Source organism: Halichoerus grypus, chromosome 11, assembly GCF_964656455.1.
Source record: "Halichoerus grypus chromosome 11, mHalGry1.hap1.1, whole genome shotgun sequence".
NCBI lineage: Eukaryota > Metazoa > Chordata > Mammalia > Carnivora > Phocidae > Halichoerus > Halichoerus grypus.
Genome location: NC_135722.1, coordinates 83,189,506 through 83,204,757, shown reverse-complemented (window position 1 = coordinate 83,204,757; position 15,252 = coordinate 83,189,506). Strand labels below are relative to the sequence as shown.

Here is a 15,252-nt window from a genome sequence, read left to right as displayed (position 1 = left end):
AAGAAAGAAAGAAAAAGAAAGAAAGAAAGAAAGAAAGAAAAAGAAAAGAAAGATGGTGTGTTAAGAGAGGGAGTCAAATCCACCAAATCAACCTTGGGGATGATGGAATGAGATGTGCCTGCTAATACCTTCAAATGAAAGGAAAGACATAATTCAAGCATGAAGAGTCATGGCACCACTGACTCCTGTAGTAACATTTTGCCTAGGGCCAGCCTGGATTAGAGTGGGGGCTCAGTTAGACAAAGATGGAATCAAAAAACTCTCTTCATCTCATTATTGAAAAGTCAGCATATCTTCTAGTCTGTAAAGCTCTCAGGCATCGTAAAAAAAATCTACCAAGTTAGAGAACTTTATGGGTATTAGATACTGAGCTGAGCTACCCATTAGTTTTTGCTAGTGTTATTGTCCCAGGGAGGCCCATTCAGGTGATCTGTTTTAAACTGCAACCAGTTTAAACTGCCCTCCCTCTGCACTCCACCTGTCCCTTATCCTGCTCTATTTTTTTTTTCCAAAGCTCTTATCACCTTATTATATTCTATGTAATTTTCTTATTGCGGTAATTGCTTATTGTTGGTCTCCCCACAACTAGAATAGAAGCCCTAGAAGAATAGAAACCTTATCTGTTTTGCTCACCGATGGATTCCAACTGCATGGAACAGGGACTCACACATAATATACCTTCAGTACATATTTGCTCAATGAATGAAGAGTCATTCCTTAATCTCCAAGCCTCAAATCCTTCCAGAATCAGGTTCAGTCATGAGTTTAAAATTTTAGGGTTAATTAGAGAGACCTAAAGCCAGAGGTGAGATTAGAAGATATCAGAAAATACTTCTAGGTACAAATAAAATTAGAAAATAAACTTTTTTAGCAAATGTTTATTTATATCAAAATACAAAACATTTCTGAAGCAGAGTAATGTTACATGAGGAGCAATTAAATACTCAACTTCTTTTAATCAGTTTAACTTGCAACACTCCCAGGATACCTTCACTGGCTACACATCTTGTCGTTTGATGTGCCCTTTGTCCTCTTTTTCTTTGTTTGTGTATGTACGTGTTTGCTTGTTTTGATTTTTAACTCACTATATGAACATGCAGTGTTACTGGCGATGAGTTGGTTAGTATCCAGCAAGCCTGAAAGTCCCAGTGAGTGGAGCCTGGCATGGCAGCCTGAGGCAACACAGGCTGCAGATCCTCTCTAATTGAGTTTGGGGTGTCACTCGGTTTTTTAACTGGCAAGAGTCTAAGGCCAAAGGAGTCCTTGGTAGCCAGGGCAGGCATTATTGCTTAGGGCCACAGAGCAGGCGTGGCTTAGGGGTCATCTCAAGCCGGGTCTTCTTTGTGGTTTGGGAAGAAGGGGTAGGACAGCCAATCGGAGCCCACCTGGAGAGGTGGCAGCTAGAACAGGCCTGGGGCCCGGGAATGGAGGTCAAGGGACCCTGCAGGAGGAGCCCCCTTCCCCAAGAAAGCAAGCAAGAGCTGGAGAGAAGAAAGGTTCCTCCCAATCTTGGCAGTCTGTGATTTGGTGGTTGGAGATGCCTGCCTCTTAGATGGGCTCTTTATAGATGCTTAGCATTTGGAGATTTTGAGGGAAAAGCAACCTGGTTAAGAGTATAGCTGTTTCCCTACACCTCCATTCCCTGACAGAGAGGAAAGGGAAGGACAGGAAATAGGGGAGAGGACACACTCCCCCTTTCATTACAACCAGCCCACTCCCAGACCCAACCTGGGTCTCCCTTCCAGACCCCCAGTTAGTGCATTCACTTTGGCATTGTGCACCTGTAAGCACACACACACACACACGTACACATGCACACACACACACATACACAAATGCCTGGTTTCCTTTCAAAGTCTACTCAGGAAGCAGAACGGTGTCCCATCTTCACCATCATCCTCTGCTCCAAGGGGTCCCCTTGGCCCACAGGTTCCCAAGACCCAGCCCCAGGCTTGGCACACACTGACATCCCCAGGCTTTTGAGAAGAGGGTGAGAGAGAGCAAGAAGCTCACCAGAGACAGGCTATACAGAGTGTAAGTATGTTCATATAAGGCTTTGGTACAGCACCGATTTAATGTTCTTATAGTTTGATTTCTAAATTGTCTCTTAGAAGAAAAAAAAAAAGCTTACTGAAAAAATAGTGTTTTTATTTACTTTTGAGTTACATACCTGAAGTTCAAAAAGTAAGCCTCTAGTTGCCATTCAAATCCACACTTAAAGGTGTTCTGTGTGCAGCTGTACAATTTGTTGGTGTGTCTTTAATAATTAACCAAAGTCAGCCAACCAATACCATGAAGTCAGCTGCCCATGATAACTGACTTTAACCAGTCCATACATGAAGAAAAGAGAGGGAGAGAACACAAAAGCCATCCCCATGTCTCCCACCCCCAACCCCTAGGGGGAAAAAAATCAAATAGAAGACAAAATACAGCAAGATTTAAGGAACCAGTGGGACGAAGGAGGTTCAGTCCAGCTGGCCTCTTCAAGAACAGCACCATAAAGCACCCTAGCGCAGTTATGTGGTAATACTTGACATTCAAGAATGGAAACGAGGTTTGAATGGTCTTCACGAGAAGGCCTGGCATGGGTGGAGAGCAGCTCCCAAAGAATGCTGAAGAAGGAAAAGAAAGAGGTTGAAATGAGAGCAAGAACTCCCATGACGAAACTGATCATCACATCCAGATTCATCAGAAAAGAATTCATAAAAGAGGCTACCAGGCATCTGGAGGTATGGAGTTTTTAAGAGGTCTTGGGGAGGGGGCATCAGGAGCCCCTCCCCACCTGCACTGCCTAGCCACCCCCACCCTCTGTGTGTCCACAGGCCACTGGGTGAATGGGGAAAAGAAATGTATACAAAATTGCCTCCAGGTGTGTGATGGAAGAAGTCTACTCAGGATGACAGAATCTGTCCTGGTAGAAGAGAAAAAGCTGAAGGTGAAGGGAACCGAGCATCCCTGGCATGAAGCAGGACGCAGTCCCTGCAAGTCAATGGCTGTGGAGAAGGAGCAACATGGAGAAACACATGTCATCCGTGCCCTCGCTCTCTGGCCCCACAGATGGTAGTGTGGAAATGAAATCTGAATGAGATGTCAAGATCTTTTGAGATTGATGTATACGACTTGGTAAATGGAGCTTTAAACTGCTATTCTTCCCTAAACCAACCATTCCATCTAAAGTTCCAGCAGTCGAGATCATTCCATAAAGCATTCCCTCCCAGTCCCCGGGCACACTGCACTGTGGCTTACTAAACAACAGAAGATAGCCCCATAGTCCAGTATCATGGCCAATCCCTATGGACAGGAAGAGTGCTGTGCAGATTCTCCTGTTCTCCCACCTCCCACTTCTTATACTGCCCAAAGTGGCCGCAGCATGGACATCTACAGCAAAGAGGAGTGGAAGGGCTGAGCAAAAAGCCAAAGAGCAATAGACAAACCCCTCTTCCCCAAGCTCCTAGTTGATGATAAAGGGGGAAAGGATATGACCCACCCAGATCCTTGGGTGAGCAATTCCCAGTGACTCAGTCTACTCCAAACTCTTGTTCCATCTAGCAGAGGTAGCAAAAGTAAAACAACTCCACACATCCTGCCACCAGCTACCAAAAGGGAAAAGCCAAAATTCAATATCCCTTCTACCACGTGGGGACCAAGGAGCATGGCACAAGCATATGGAACAACTCATGTTCCCAACAGGGGCTATGGGCCTCATAGGCCTAATCGGAGCACCCATCCCACCAACCTGTCCTGTTAACTCAGAGGTTCAAAGACAGGGAATTTTGCTTACTCCATATATAATCAGATCTCAAACCATTTTGCTCCATTTGCCTTTGCAAAAGGATGGCTCTTCAGAGAAACTGGAGATCTACATTGGGCTATCTATCCTTCCCCCCCCTTGAATGTCTATCTTTTCACCATCTTTCTGAGGGCTTATGGCCAGGATTATGGAAAGGGTAGAAGTAAGCATTACATCCCTTCCACATTCGAAAATTTCAAGGTGGGGGCTACGTCCCTTGTCTTCACTTTTCCTTCCATAAATGAAGAGTCCAACTGGAGGTTAAAGAATGAAATGGGAATGTGGTCAACAACTTTTGACCTTGTATACTTTGATGCTGCTGAGGATTCTTAAGGATCAAGCCTTGAGTATAATGTGGGAAGAAGTAGAGTTTTAGAGCAACTGTAGATCTACTGAGGGTACTAACCCTCTGAGGGGCCTGGGATGCTAAAGTGATTTATTTTGCTGGTTGCATTGAGTACCAGAAATGGGACAGGGTCCATGGAGAGAGAAAGGATGACCACTTTAAGAGCAAAAAAAACCAACCAAACAAAAAACCAAAACAAAACAAAAACCAATAATGGAAAGCCCTCTTGGTGTGGAGGCTTGAGTAGGTTGGAATGGGTTAGGATGCGAGCTGGGAAGGGACATAGAATGTGCTGCTTTGTCTCTTGCCCAACCTCCCTGAAAAATCTTACTAAGAAACATCTGGCTATATCCTCCTTTGGCCTCCTGGAAGACTGCAGAAAAAGTTAGTCAAGGATAGACACACGGCCAATTGGACTCATAATTAGAGCCCTTCTAGTACTGCATGGACAAAGCCCATTTTCCTTCAGTGTCCTTGGAAAATGAGAAGTGGTTTGAGCAAGTAATCCCAGGGCCTCTAGGACAGTGCCTGAGTGAATGCCAGAGCCCTATAAGGTCTACGTTGTGAGGGCAGTAGGGTCAGGAGTCAGATTCAAGCTCCACCCCAACCTACTCTTCCCATAGAACCCCCAAAATGTAAAGAGAGCCCTTTCAGTGGCTGGGGCATCTGAGTCCCTTTAATGATCAAACTCCCTAAGACAAAAGCTCTTGGATAACATGACACTTTGGTTGGAGAGGAGAGGTTAGTATTGCCTTTCGTAGTTGATGAGCAGGATGAGAGCAGACAGATTGCAGCCACAAGTCTCTCCTGGCTGCCTGTACCATCTGGCCCTTTACCAGCTTCAAATACATCATTCGGAGCTCTTGGCAAGTCAGAAGAAAAAGCTAGCACCCAAGAGACGACTGTTGAGGCTGCAAGGTGCACAGCCTTGCAGTATATGTGAGGTCTTGAATTCTCAAAGAAGTATTCTTCAGGCCACACAGAGTTTCCTGCTCCAATGCAATTAAGCTCCCACTCTCTAGAATCTCCAGTCTGGGCCAAATTCTTTCAATATACTGTTGGGGTCTGTAGGTCCCAGGCCAGGTGGCAGGAGGTTCCACCCAGCCCCATCCTCCCCATCATGCCCAAAGTTCTTCTCTCATACCTCATCTTCCACTCAGTGTCCCAGGACTGGACCATCCCATTTCCAACGACACTTTATTTTCCAATTAAAATAATAGCTGTAAAAAGCATATATGATATATTTATATTAGATATCACATTCACACTGGTTCCAAGAATCTGCAGCAAGAATGACCAGGGTATTCTGCATATCTGAGCCCATGCAGGCAGCCTGGCCAAGCTCTCTCAAGATGCACCCGTCTCACTGCCACACCCTCCAGGAGTGCTCGAGTCAGGATGCTACAACCAGGACAAGTACTGCTGTAAGCCCATAGGTAATCCTAACCTTCTCCTTTTTAATGCTGCTGAGCCAGATTCCTTCAGAGGAACTGGGTACCAACCCCCAGCAATAAGAGGATAGATTCACAGTCTTCAACTCTCCGTCCTCACTGTAGTAAGCACCTGTGCCAACGTGTTCAAGCCTCAGGGTCCTTACTAGTGACAAGAGATACTGGATCTGTGTTTCTTGCAGCTATCAAATCCAACAGTTTCCCACAACCTTCAGCTCACTTGTCCTTTCTGCAAGTGGATTATTGTTTTGCTATTTTTTAAATTTTCATATACACACATTTCTATCAGAAAGACCCAAGCAACTCTGAACAGAGAGTGTCTCAGAGGAAGAAAGGCATGGAGGAAGGACGGGGGAAGTGGGGGCATCAAGGCATGAGCTAGTATTCCAGACCACCTGGGGAAGGCAGTCCTGCTCAAAACATCTCTAAGCACAGGTACAAAAATAAAGCAAACTATGACTTCATATAGATATATAGATATATAGATAAGCTAGCTAGCTAGACTTTATATAGGTTTTCTGTATATTTATATATGTGCGCCAAGGGCGTGAGCCCCACTCCTCCTGCCCAGCTTGAGTCTCCTGTCCTCCCACTTCCCACTCCCCAGATGCCCCATTTGCCTGAAGCCTCCCACTCTTGACTATTGCATCTGATCCTTGCACCCACCCACCCCTTACATAAGTTCCCCTCTCTCCTTAAAATAGAACAAATTATATGTATTTATATAATTTTATATACAATCTCCATAAAAAATACACTAAAGATGGTGTACTAATTTCACCCTCCTACCTAAACAGAAGTTGCCTATCAAAGAGTCAACCAAAAAGAGGGTCGTCTAGGGCCTGATGCTACTCAGGCAAATTAGTGTGTCCTTATAAACCTCTACACACACACACACACACACACACACACACACACACCCCACACACATATACCCCAAACCACAAACACACCCCACACCAACACACGACACACATGACAGACACAAACACCCACATATCACAAACACACATACCACACACTCACATACACATACCATAAACACGCCAAACAAAAACACCATATCACACCACAACACACACCACACACCCCCAAAACACCATATACACACCATACCCACTCATACCCACACGCCACACACTCTCACACCCCATATACTCACATACACAGACAAACCAGACACCCTCATACCCACACAGCATGCACACTCTCACTTCCTGAGCCCAGGAAAGGAACACAGACTAGACAGCTGGCTGGGGCTGGAGACCAGGGAGATGACCTGACAACTTCAGAGGGACATGTGAGACAGCCCCATTTCTCTGACCCAGCTAGGACACTGTCTACTCATGACAGACCTCTCATTGTTCGCATAGGCAATATAGATATTCATTGACAGAAATGATTGACAATTGCCTTCCAAGGATTGCAAGATGACCATGAGGAGGTTTATTCCCCTCCATCAGAAATGAGGCTTCATAGATGCCCTAAGCCAAAAGGAAGCAAAAAGCCTCTAAGTCCTCATCCCCCATGAGGGGGGTCAGCATTTGCCCCTTCCACCTACTATGTGAAAATCCCACACATCACCCGAAAGCATGCTCGCAGTATTTCTAAGGCTGAAAATGTAAATCCCCCCTCCCAGCCCAACCCATCTCCCCTCCCAGATTCCCTTCCCCACCCAACCATCTCCCCATCGTAAACCATGCACAAGTTCAAGATCCCTGGAGCCATAAAGAAGTAGGGTAAGGAAGGAAAGGCCTAACTGGTGTGTATATGGGGTGGAGGTGGAGAGCTTGCCCTAGTTCCTAAAATAAATCCAGGAAACCCAGTGCCAGGGAGAGGTGGGGATGGTGGAGCACATGTCTTTAAGACCAAAAAGAACAACAGGCCCAGACAGCCATTCACGTCCCCCTCTCATGAGATGGGAAAGGCAAACAGCCAAGGTACCAGCGACAGGAACTGAGAATCTGTACACTCTACCTCCCCAATCTAGCTCTCCCAGCCAGGGGTCCAGAGCTGGCAATTACTTCTTCAGCCCTCTTCAGAAACCCCAAGTAATACTATAGACTATCACAGAAGAGAATACCTAAGTGATTTTAATTGCTGGTTGCTCTCCTACCAAAGTATTTATTAATCAAGATACTTCAACTCTTCCTTCTATAAGGTGTGGCGAGCCATTAATGATATTTGCACTAATGCTTAATTTTTCCTACCCAGAAATCTTTGGGGAAGGAGGGCCTTTGAATCAGACCCAATCTACTGGAAATTATTTGATCAGCTTAAAATGAGGTTATGAAAACACGTCTACCCTCTCAGCAACCCAAAACACAGAGCATGTGGTGAGGATATTATATTTGTTCACGAAAGACTTATTTGAAAGTATAGACGGGGGCCCAGAAATAAAGCACTGAACCAGTGTGGTTTCACAACCAGTTGGAAGGAGGGGTAGTAATGGATACCCCTCCTCAACCAAACATTAAGGTGCTAGGAGGGCTGAAGTCCCATCTGGGCTTGATTTTTATGGACTTCTTCTAAAGAAGAGATTTTTAATTCTACCTCTCAATCTGAAAGGAGGCAGGGTTGGAGACATCAAAGAGGACAGCGGAATGGCTGGTCTGACTTTAGAGTGAAACTCTTTTGTCCTTCTATGTCAATCAGACTGGTGGCCTTACCCCGTCAAAGGAGGAGAAAGTGAGACCCAAACCTCTAGGCATAAAGCCACTGTGTGGCTTCATGGTCTGAAGGCAGTCTCTGTGCCTCAAGAAGAAAAGGTGACAAATGTAAAAGCAAACCCCAGTCCTTCCTCTCCATCACCAGCAACAATGTCTTATGAGCAGTTTAAGATCATGGGAGAGAGGGAAAGGGCCATCTGCCACTTCTGCTTATGAAAACAAACACACAAAGCTCATGAGAATGAGTCTTCCTTCTCTACTGACACAGAGCTGGCAATACAATGGGGATCTCAAGACAAGTCTCCTAGCTTTGGGCCTGAGGAACCCCTGAAAACAAACAGATGAAGCTGAAGGACATCACAGAGAATATGACCATGTTGGGTTTGGGCACTTCGTGTTGTAGGCTAATTCTAGAAGAAGCAAAGAAGTCCAGCTAAGAAGCAAAACCTCTTCCAAGATCCAGTCTGGGCCTATGTGCCAAGACCCCACCCCTCAGTCTTTTTTCAATGACTGTATCACCCTCCCACACCTGTCCCCCAAATGATCTTCACTGCCACTACTCCCCAGCCTGCCCCACCCCAGGCAACTGCTCCTCTTTCTTTTCTTGGGATGACCCCCCAACATATACACTGCACCCTTAGGGGTAATTAAGTTATCACATGCCCCAATGAGAAAGGTAAGGCTTGATGTCCCCTGGCTTTGGCCTTACTGTCATATCTCAGGATCCCCACCTTCTTTCTACTTCGTGATTGACCTAGCCCTCTATTCCCCTTCCAGCCTTACAGACACCAGGCAAAAGAAACTGACCTCCTTTCTGTGCTCCAACTCTCTAACTCCCTTTCCTGAAACACCCCATCTGATCAATTCCCTTATTCAGTTTAGATCTGGACCCTCCCCCTAAAACAACAAGCACAGCCTCATGGGGCTCCAAGCCTCCAGCCTGCCGGAGCCTGCCTCCTTTTATTTTGAAGAAGATACAAAGGCGGAGCTGGCCCAGAAGTGTTGGTGAAAATGTGCACTCTTCCCCAGGGGGAGCAATGGGGATGCACTCAGGGGAGCCGCCCCTTGCTCCCACCCATCTCTCCCCTTTGACTCCTTCCTACTGCTCCCCAGAAATCCCTGTGATGGCGCCCAAAGCTCCTTTACATGCAAGCAAAGCAAGCCCAAGATTAACCGTTAGCTTCTCTTTTCTTATGTTTCTACGTAGTAATAAAATGTACTTTATGTACAATTCTCCCCCCAGCCCACCCCAACCCCCTAGAAGGCTTTCCTAACAAAACTGGAAGAAACAGCTGCAGCCATGCGCACCTCAGCCCTGGGTTCTAATCCCGGGGTGTGGCAAAGTCGCCCTGACGCTTTGTGAAGTCTGTTTCTCCCTTGAAGCTACTGTTTTGTCAACTCAGCAAAAAACAAAAGAAGATAAAACAAAAACCAAACTAGTCAGGAAATTCCACATCTGAACCCTATCCAGCTTCCTCTGCATAAAAAAGACACAGGAAAACAACTGGAATCAGTACAACCCTAAATATTTTGGATCCCAAATCAAAACAAAGACAGAGAGCATTGAAAAATATTAATAATTACTCACCCCAATCCACCCCTGCTTGAGATGCCCCCAAGAGCATGATCATTGGACACAGGCTCTTCAAAGTGGGGCACAGACCCAGAGCATGATCATCGGACACAGGCTCTTCAAAGTGGGGCACAGACCCCACCAGCCGTGTGGGATGAAGCATCCTTCCTATATAGAAAGTAGAATCTCCAAAGGTCTCTCCTACTCCGCCCCCCATCTCGCAAGGAAAGAAGCTAGGGAGGCAGGCAGGGAGATACAGTGGTGGGGCTCACCAGCACGTGCTGAACTTGGCCACAAACAACAATCCACACACATGGCCCCACGCAAGCCATGAAACCCACTCGGTGTGGTCAGCCAGCAATCAAGAAACAGGATTCGCCTTCTCCTTATTGCTCATTTATTCCCCAAACAATTGCAGTCTCAGACCCTCCTACATACTTTCAGCTTCAGGCTCCTTCGAGAATCATGTTACCCTTGTCCCAGTCTGCAAATCGCCTAACCCTGAAACAGTCACAGTTTCTGGTCAGGGTGCAGAATGAAGGGGCAGGCAAAAGTCTGAGACACAGGAATAGGTTTTTATCTGAGCTGCTTCTACTGCAAAGGTACCAGACCATAAAAGAGGAAGTCTGGAAGACATTTGATCGCCCACAGAGTGGAGCGCAAAAGTCGTAGGAAGCTCAAGAGTGCACATTGCAATTGTTCAAGGGCAGAGTACAAAGGACATTTGGTCCCTAGAAACGGCTACACCCCCATTACGCACATGTGCACAACCACACCCTCACACACGTGCACGCACCCAGCACGGAAGCGTGTTCCCACATCTTTACCCTCCATCGCATGGACAGAGGGGACTGTATTCTGCCAGTTTCCACCACAGCCCTTCAAGGAAGGACTGAAATAGCTGCCGGGGGTGCAGAAAGGCTGCCGGCCTTCAAGGACACTGTCGCAAGAAGGAGGCCATCTTGGGAGGAGAAGTGAGTGTGAGGCCGTTGAGAGATACTTCGGCTGTGTGTCCTTTCCCTAGCCTTGGGGACGCCCCAGCACAGCTGCCACTCAGTGGCCAGCAGAAAGCACAGCTCCCACCATTTGGTCTGATGTGCTGAGGTAAGGGGCACTGCCAGAGGAAGAGAAGACAGGAGTCAGCACCTTTGTTAGCCCTGGAGAGAGCTTGCTGGTGGGCCCCTCTGGAAAGCACAGCCATAGTCTGAGGCACCTCAGCCCAGAGGTTGGCTCTCGGCCTTGTAGGACATCCTAAGGAGGCACAGCCTTCCACCTCATCTTCTCCTCTTCTTTGCTAAGCTCAGCATCTGGAACTCCCAGCACAGGGCTCAGAAAGATTGGCCCAATTCACCCTGAAGTCCTACAGCCCTGGCACCCCACATTCACATTTCAGCCAGGGTCCGCCCTGCTCGGCAAACCACACACCCAGAGAGGCTGCAGACTGAGCCGGGGTGAGACCCCACATGCCCCAGGAGAGGTACTCAGCGGGTCACTTGTCAGACATGGCGGCAGAGGTGGTGCTGCCTCGGAAATCGGATGGAGTCGCCCAACCTCTGCTTTTCCATTTCGCTGGAGCTGCCGCCTGGTGGTAAAGTGGGGGGTCTTGGATGCCCAGAGAAGGGCGTTAGCCCAAAGGTCCAGGCTCCACCCCAAGGGCGCAGGCCCAGCCCAGAAGAATGAAGCAGTCAGCAAGATGAGGGCCAGAAACTGCCCCTTCCCCCCTCGGTCACAATGACTCATCGCCCTCAGAAATGAACTCTGGTTGTGCGACATGTGGCAGAACCCCAACAGCAGAATCAGTCCCCCCTCGTTAGGTGAGAGAAAGGAAGCACCAGGGCTTGTGTGGCAGAGAAGAATCCACTCCCTAAGATGGAAGGTCCCAGCAAGAAGCAGCTCCCCAGCTCTCAGAGCCTCCCCCTGCTGAGGTCATCAGGGCTAAGCCACTAGCAACTGCAGTGAGACCAGCAGAAGCCTCTAGTGCTTTGACTTGGACAACTTCCAAGCATGCAACTGGGGGGAGGTAGATGTCCCCAAACCCGCCAAGACAACAGCACCGAGAAGGAAATACTTCAAGGAACCTGATAGCCACCTTTCTTCCCAGGCAGCCAGAGGGTAGGCTCCTGCAGAAGAAGAGGGGAAAGAGCAGGGGCACCCCCATCCGTCTTCAGGACCTTCTGCCCTGCTCTTGGGCAGCATCATTATCTCACCGGAAGAGAGAGATGCATCTTTAGTCACTTAAAGACAACCTCACAGAAGCTTCTGGGTGCTAAGAGTTCAAATTAGGACAAGATTTTGGCAGAAAAAGGATCAGAGCCCAGGCCCCCACCTACCACCCCTTCTATCTTCACCGCCCCCCTCACCTCAGCCAGTTTCACATAAGTAAAACTGGGGAGGACAGAGGGGATCCAGAGTGCCCCCAGAGCCTGGAAACCGGGGGCACCCTCGCTTCCTCTGATCCCATCCTGTTAGAGCTTGGGTCCACGGGATGGAGGAGGGCCCAGGGCAAAGAAGAGTCTGCAGGCAACACGTGGAGAGATGGAAAGGAGCCAGCCGCAGGCGGGCTCCCCACAAGTGGCAATTAATCAATCTGGGGAATTAGCTCCCACAAAAGGAAAGGAGGAATCCAATCAGTGCCTTTGGAACAGTCCTCTGGAGGGTGCCGAGCCAGAGGCAGGATATAAATAGAGCCGCGGCAGCTTGGTGCTCAGCACAGATGGCTGCAGAACGGGAGGCCCTTTGGCCGCAGGGCTCCTGGCCCTGGCTGGACTAAGAGGGACTACTGACGGATGAGCTCGAGTTTGTGCATCAGGACCTGCCTCTTGGCCCCACTGTTAAGCAGCTTCGACTGCCGTAGCATGAGCCAAACTGTGGAAGAAAGAAAGATACCAGTCTGGCCCTTTGCTGGCCACCCTCTCTTCACCCAGGAACCAAGAAATAAAGGCTTGTGTTTAGTTCTGTGGTAACTCATTACTGAACCCCCCAAAGCAGGCAGCCGGCAATCATGGCAAGCCCCATTTCTGCTCTGGACAGGAGAGGGTAGAGAGACGAAGTGAGTTCAGCTGAGAAGGCATGAATCCTGTTTCAGGAGGAATAACACCCAGGACAGACATCAGGACGCCCAGCCGGCTCTCTGCCGGTCTTCCTTACAAACCCCTCAAGTCTGCTGCCCTCGTCCTCCTTCCTTCACTGACCACAAAAATAAACAGCACTTTGCTTCAATGTACATATATATATACATAGAGAAACCCACAAACTACATACATATGCATTTGTATCTATATCTATATATATGTAGATTTGGAAGATGGGATGGGCAGTCCAGCCCTCTTCCAGGACTTGAAAAACTGAAACAGAAGCAGAGAGCAGTAAAAGCCATTGCTTTCCCCTTCTTCACTTCCAAAGGTATTTGAAGAGGTCAGAAAAATCAAGCCAGTGAAGAGGGGAGAGGTGGGGAGGAGGCAGATCCCTGTCCCCAGTTCACTTCCTGATCTCTACCTACAGGTCTGCCCCTGACCCGCTGTCCCCAAAGCGAGACACGCTGGCCAGGATTCGGAGGGCTGCACTCTCGCTGGAGAGAGAATGAGCAGAACAAAGGTCGGAGCAGCCCCCAAAACTGCCCCTCTGCTGGCACACCCTCATCCTCCCTCCCCGCCCCTCAGCCCAGAGCTGCTGCTCTGGGACCACTTAGAGTTGCGCCGCGTCACAGCAAGGTGGCGTGGCCGGGGTCGTCGTGATCCACGCTGTTGAGAATCGCCGTCTGGTCTTCCGGAAGCTGGCGGTGGCACAGGTCTGAGAGGCGGGCAAAGGGGTCAGGCCGAGAATGTCTCTTCTTCTTGCGGAGGCAGACGGCTTCATCAGGCCACAGAACCTGGGAGTCTGGAAGCTGCTGAGCCTGGGAGGCAGAACCGTCTAGGGAGAAGGGAACAGGTGCACCAAACAAATGGGAAGAAAATAAAGTGGGTGAAAGCGAAGGTGGTAACCTCACACGCTCACCTTTTTCATCTGCTGAGACATATATCCTGGCTCTCTAGCATGAAAATGAGGCAACTGCAGCAGAGAACCCCCATCTTCACCACACCAGTGACCCATCAGTCCCTTTGGCCCAGCCGGGGCTGGGAGCCCTGTGGCCAAAGGGCCTCCCGTTCTGGAGGCAGCTGTGCTGAACACCAATGACCCGCGTCTGCTCCCCTGCTCGTACCGAGAGCCGAGAAAGCAGGATGGGTCTAGTCCATCGGCATTTCTTTTTTATCTTTTATTTAATATTAAATATTTTTATTTAAATCTGTTACCTAGTGTTTCTAGAATTTTAATTTTTATTAGAGCAATATCAGTATTTCTTTTTTAATGCCTCCCGGGCACCAAGCATCATTCTAGGTGTTGGGGATCAGGGCTTCTAAGAATGGGTTGGAACTCAGTACGTTTTCTTCACCCCTGTTCTCCCCCAGCAGTGACGGACTTTACCCAAGATTTCCATCCTTGCCATAGAGCCAGGCGTGGCCCTTCCTACACTGCCAGGGCCACTCCTCTGTCTCACGGCTCTTCGGCAGTAAAGTGCGGGGTTTCTAGAAACTATGCTTTAGTGTGGGGTGAGGAGGAAGAGACAAACATTAAGGACTTAAAAAATACAGAAATGAAATTTCCAGATACTGAAGGCCCTACAAAGAAAGATGAAAACAGGGCCATGTGAGAGCAAAGGACTAAAGCACGGTTCTATTTTCACGTGTGAGTCTTGAACGACAAAGAGACTTCTGAAGCTTTGGGGGAGAAGTGTTCCCAACAGAAGGAGGGGCAAAAGTGAAACCCATGGCTTAAGAGCCAACGTAAAATGTTTCAGAGAAAGAAGGAAGGCTACCATAGCTGAAGCAGAGCAAGCAGAGGACAGCGAGGCAGGAAAGACGGAGAAGGGTATCATAAGGAGTTTGAAATCTGCTCTGGTTGCAGTGGAAGCTTCCGGAAGGTTTTCATCAGATGTGTGTATGTGCGTGTGTGCACACATTGCCATGACTGAAAGACCATGCTGTTACATTTTATAAAGATCACTCGAGTTGCTGAGTGTAGAATATACTGTAGAAGGAGCAAGGATGGAGCAAGACAACCAGCTAGGAGGCGACTGCAATAATCAGGGTGGGAATCACAGTAACTCAGAATTTAGTTTTAGCAATTGAGGTGGGAAAGAGTGGTCAGATCTGGGGAGCCTGGGTGGCTCAGTCGTTAAGCATCTGCCTTCGGCTCAGGTCATGATCCCAGGGTCCTGGGATCGAGCCCCTCATCGGGCTCCCTGCTCGGCGGGAGGCCTGCTTCTCCCTCTCCCACTCCCCCTGCTTGTGTTCCCTCTCTCACTGTGTGTCTCTCTGTCAAATAAATAAATAAATAAAATCTTTTAAAAAAATAAAATAAAAAAAGAGTGGTCAGATTTAGGATCT

The 15,252-nt window shown here is 48.3% G+C and overlaps 1 protein-coding gene across 2 annotated transcripts in view; it reads right to left on the bottom strand.

The window, feature by feature from the left end:
* Window positions 1–9,516: 9,516 nt before the first annotated feature.
* IGSF9B (immunoglobulin superfamily member 9B) overlaps window positions 9,517–15,252 on the bottom strand; it is a 50,281-nt gene continuing 44,545 nt past the window's right edge. For both annotated transcript variants that reach the window (XM_036088148.2, XM_036088149.2), the window contains exon 20: window positions 9,517–13,738. In XM_036088148.2, the coding sequence (XP_035944041.2) occupies window positions 13,530–13,738 (209 nt within the window). In that variant the 3' untranslated portion in view covers window positions 9,517–13,529. The remainder of the gene's footprint in view (window positions 13,739–15,252) is intronic.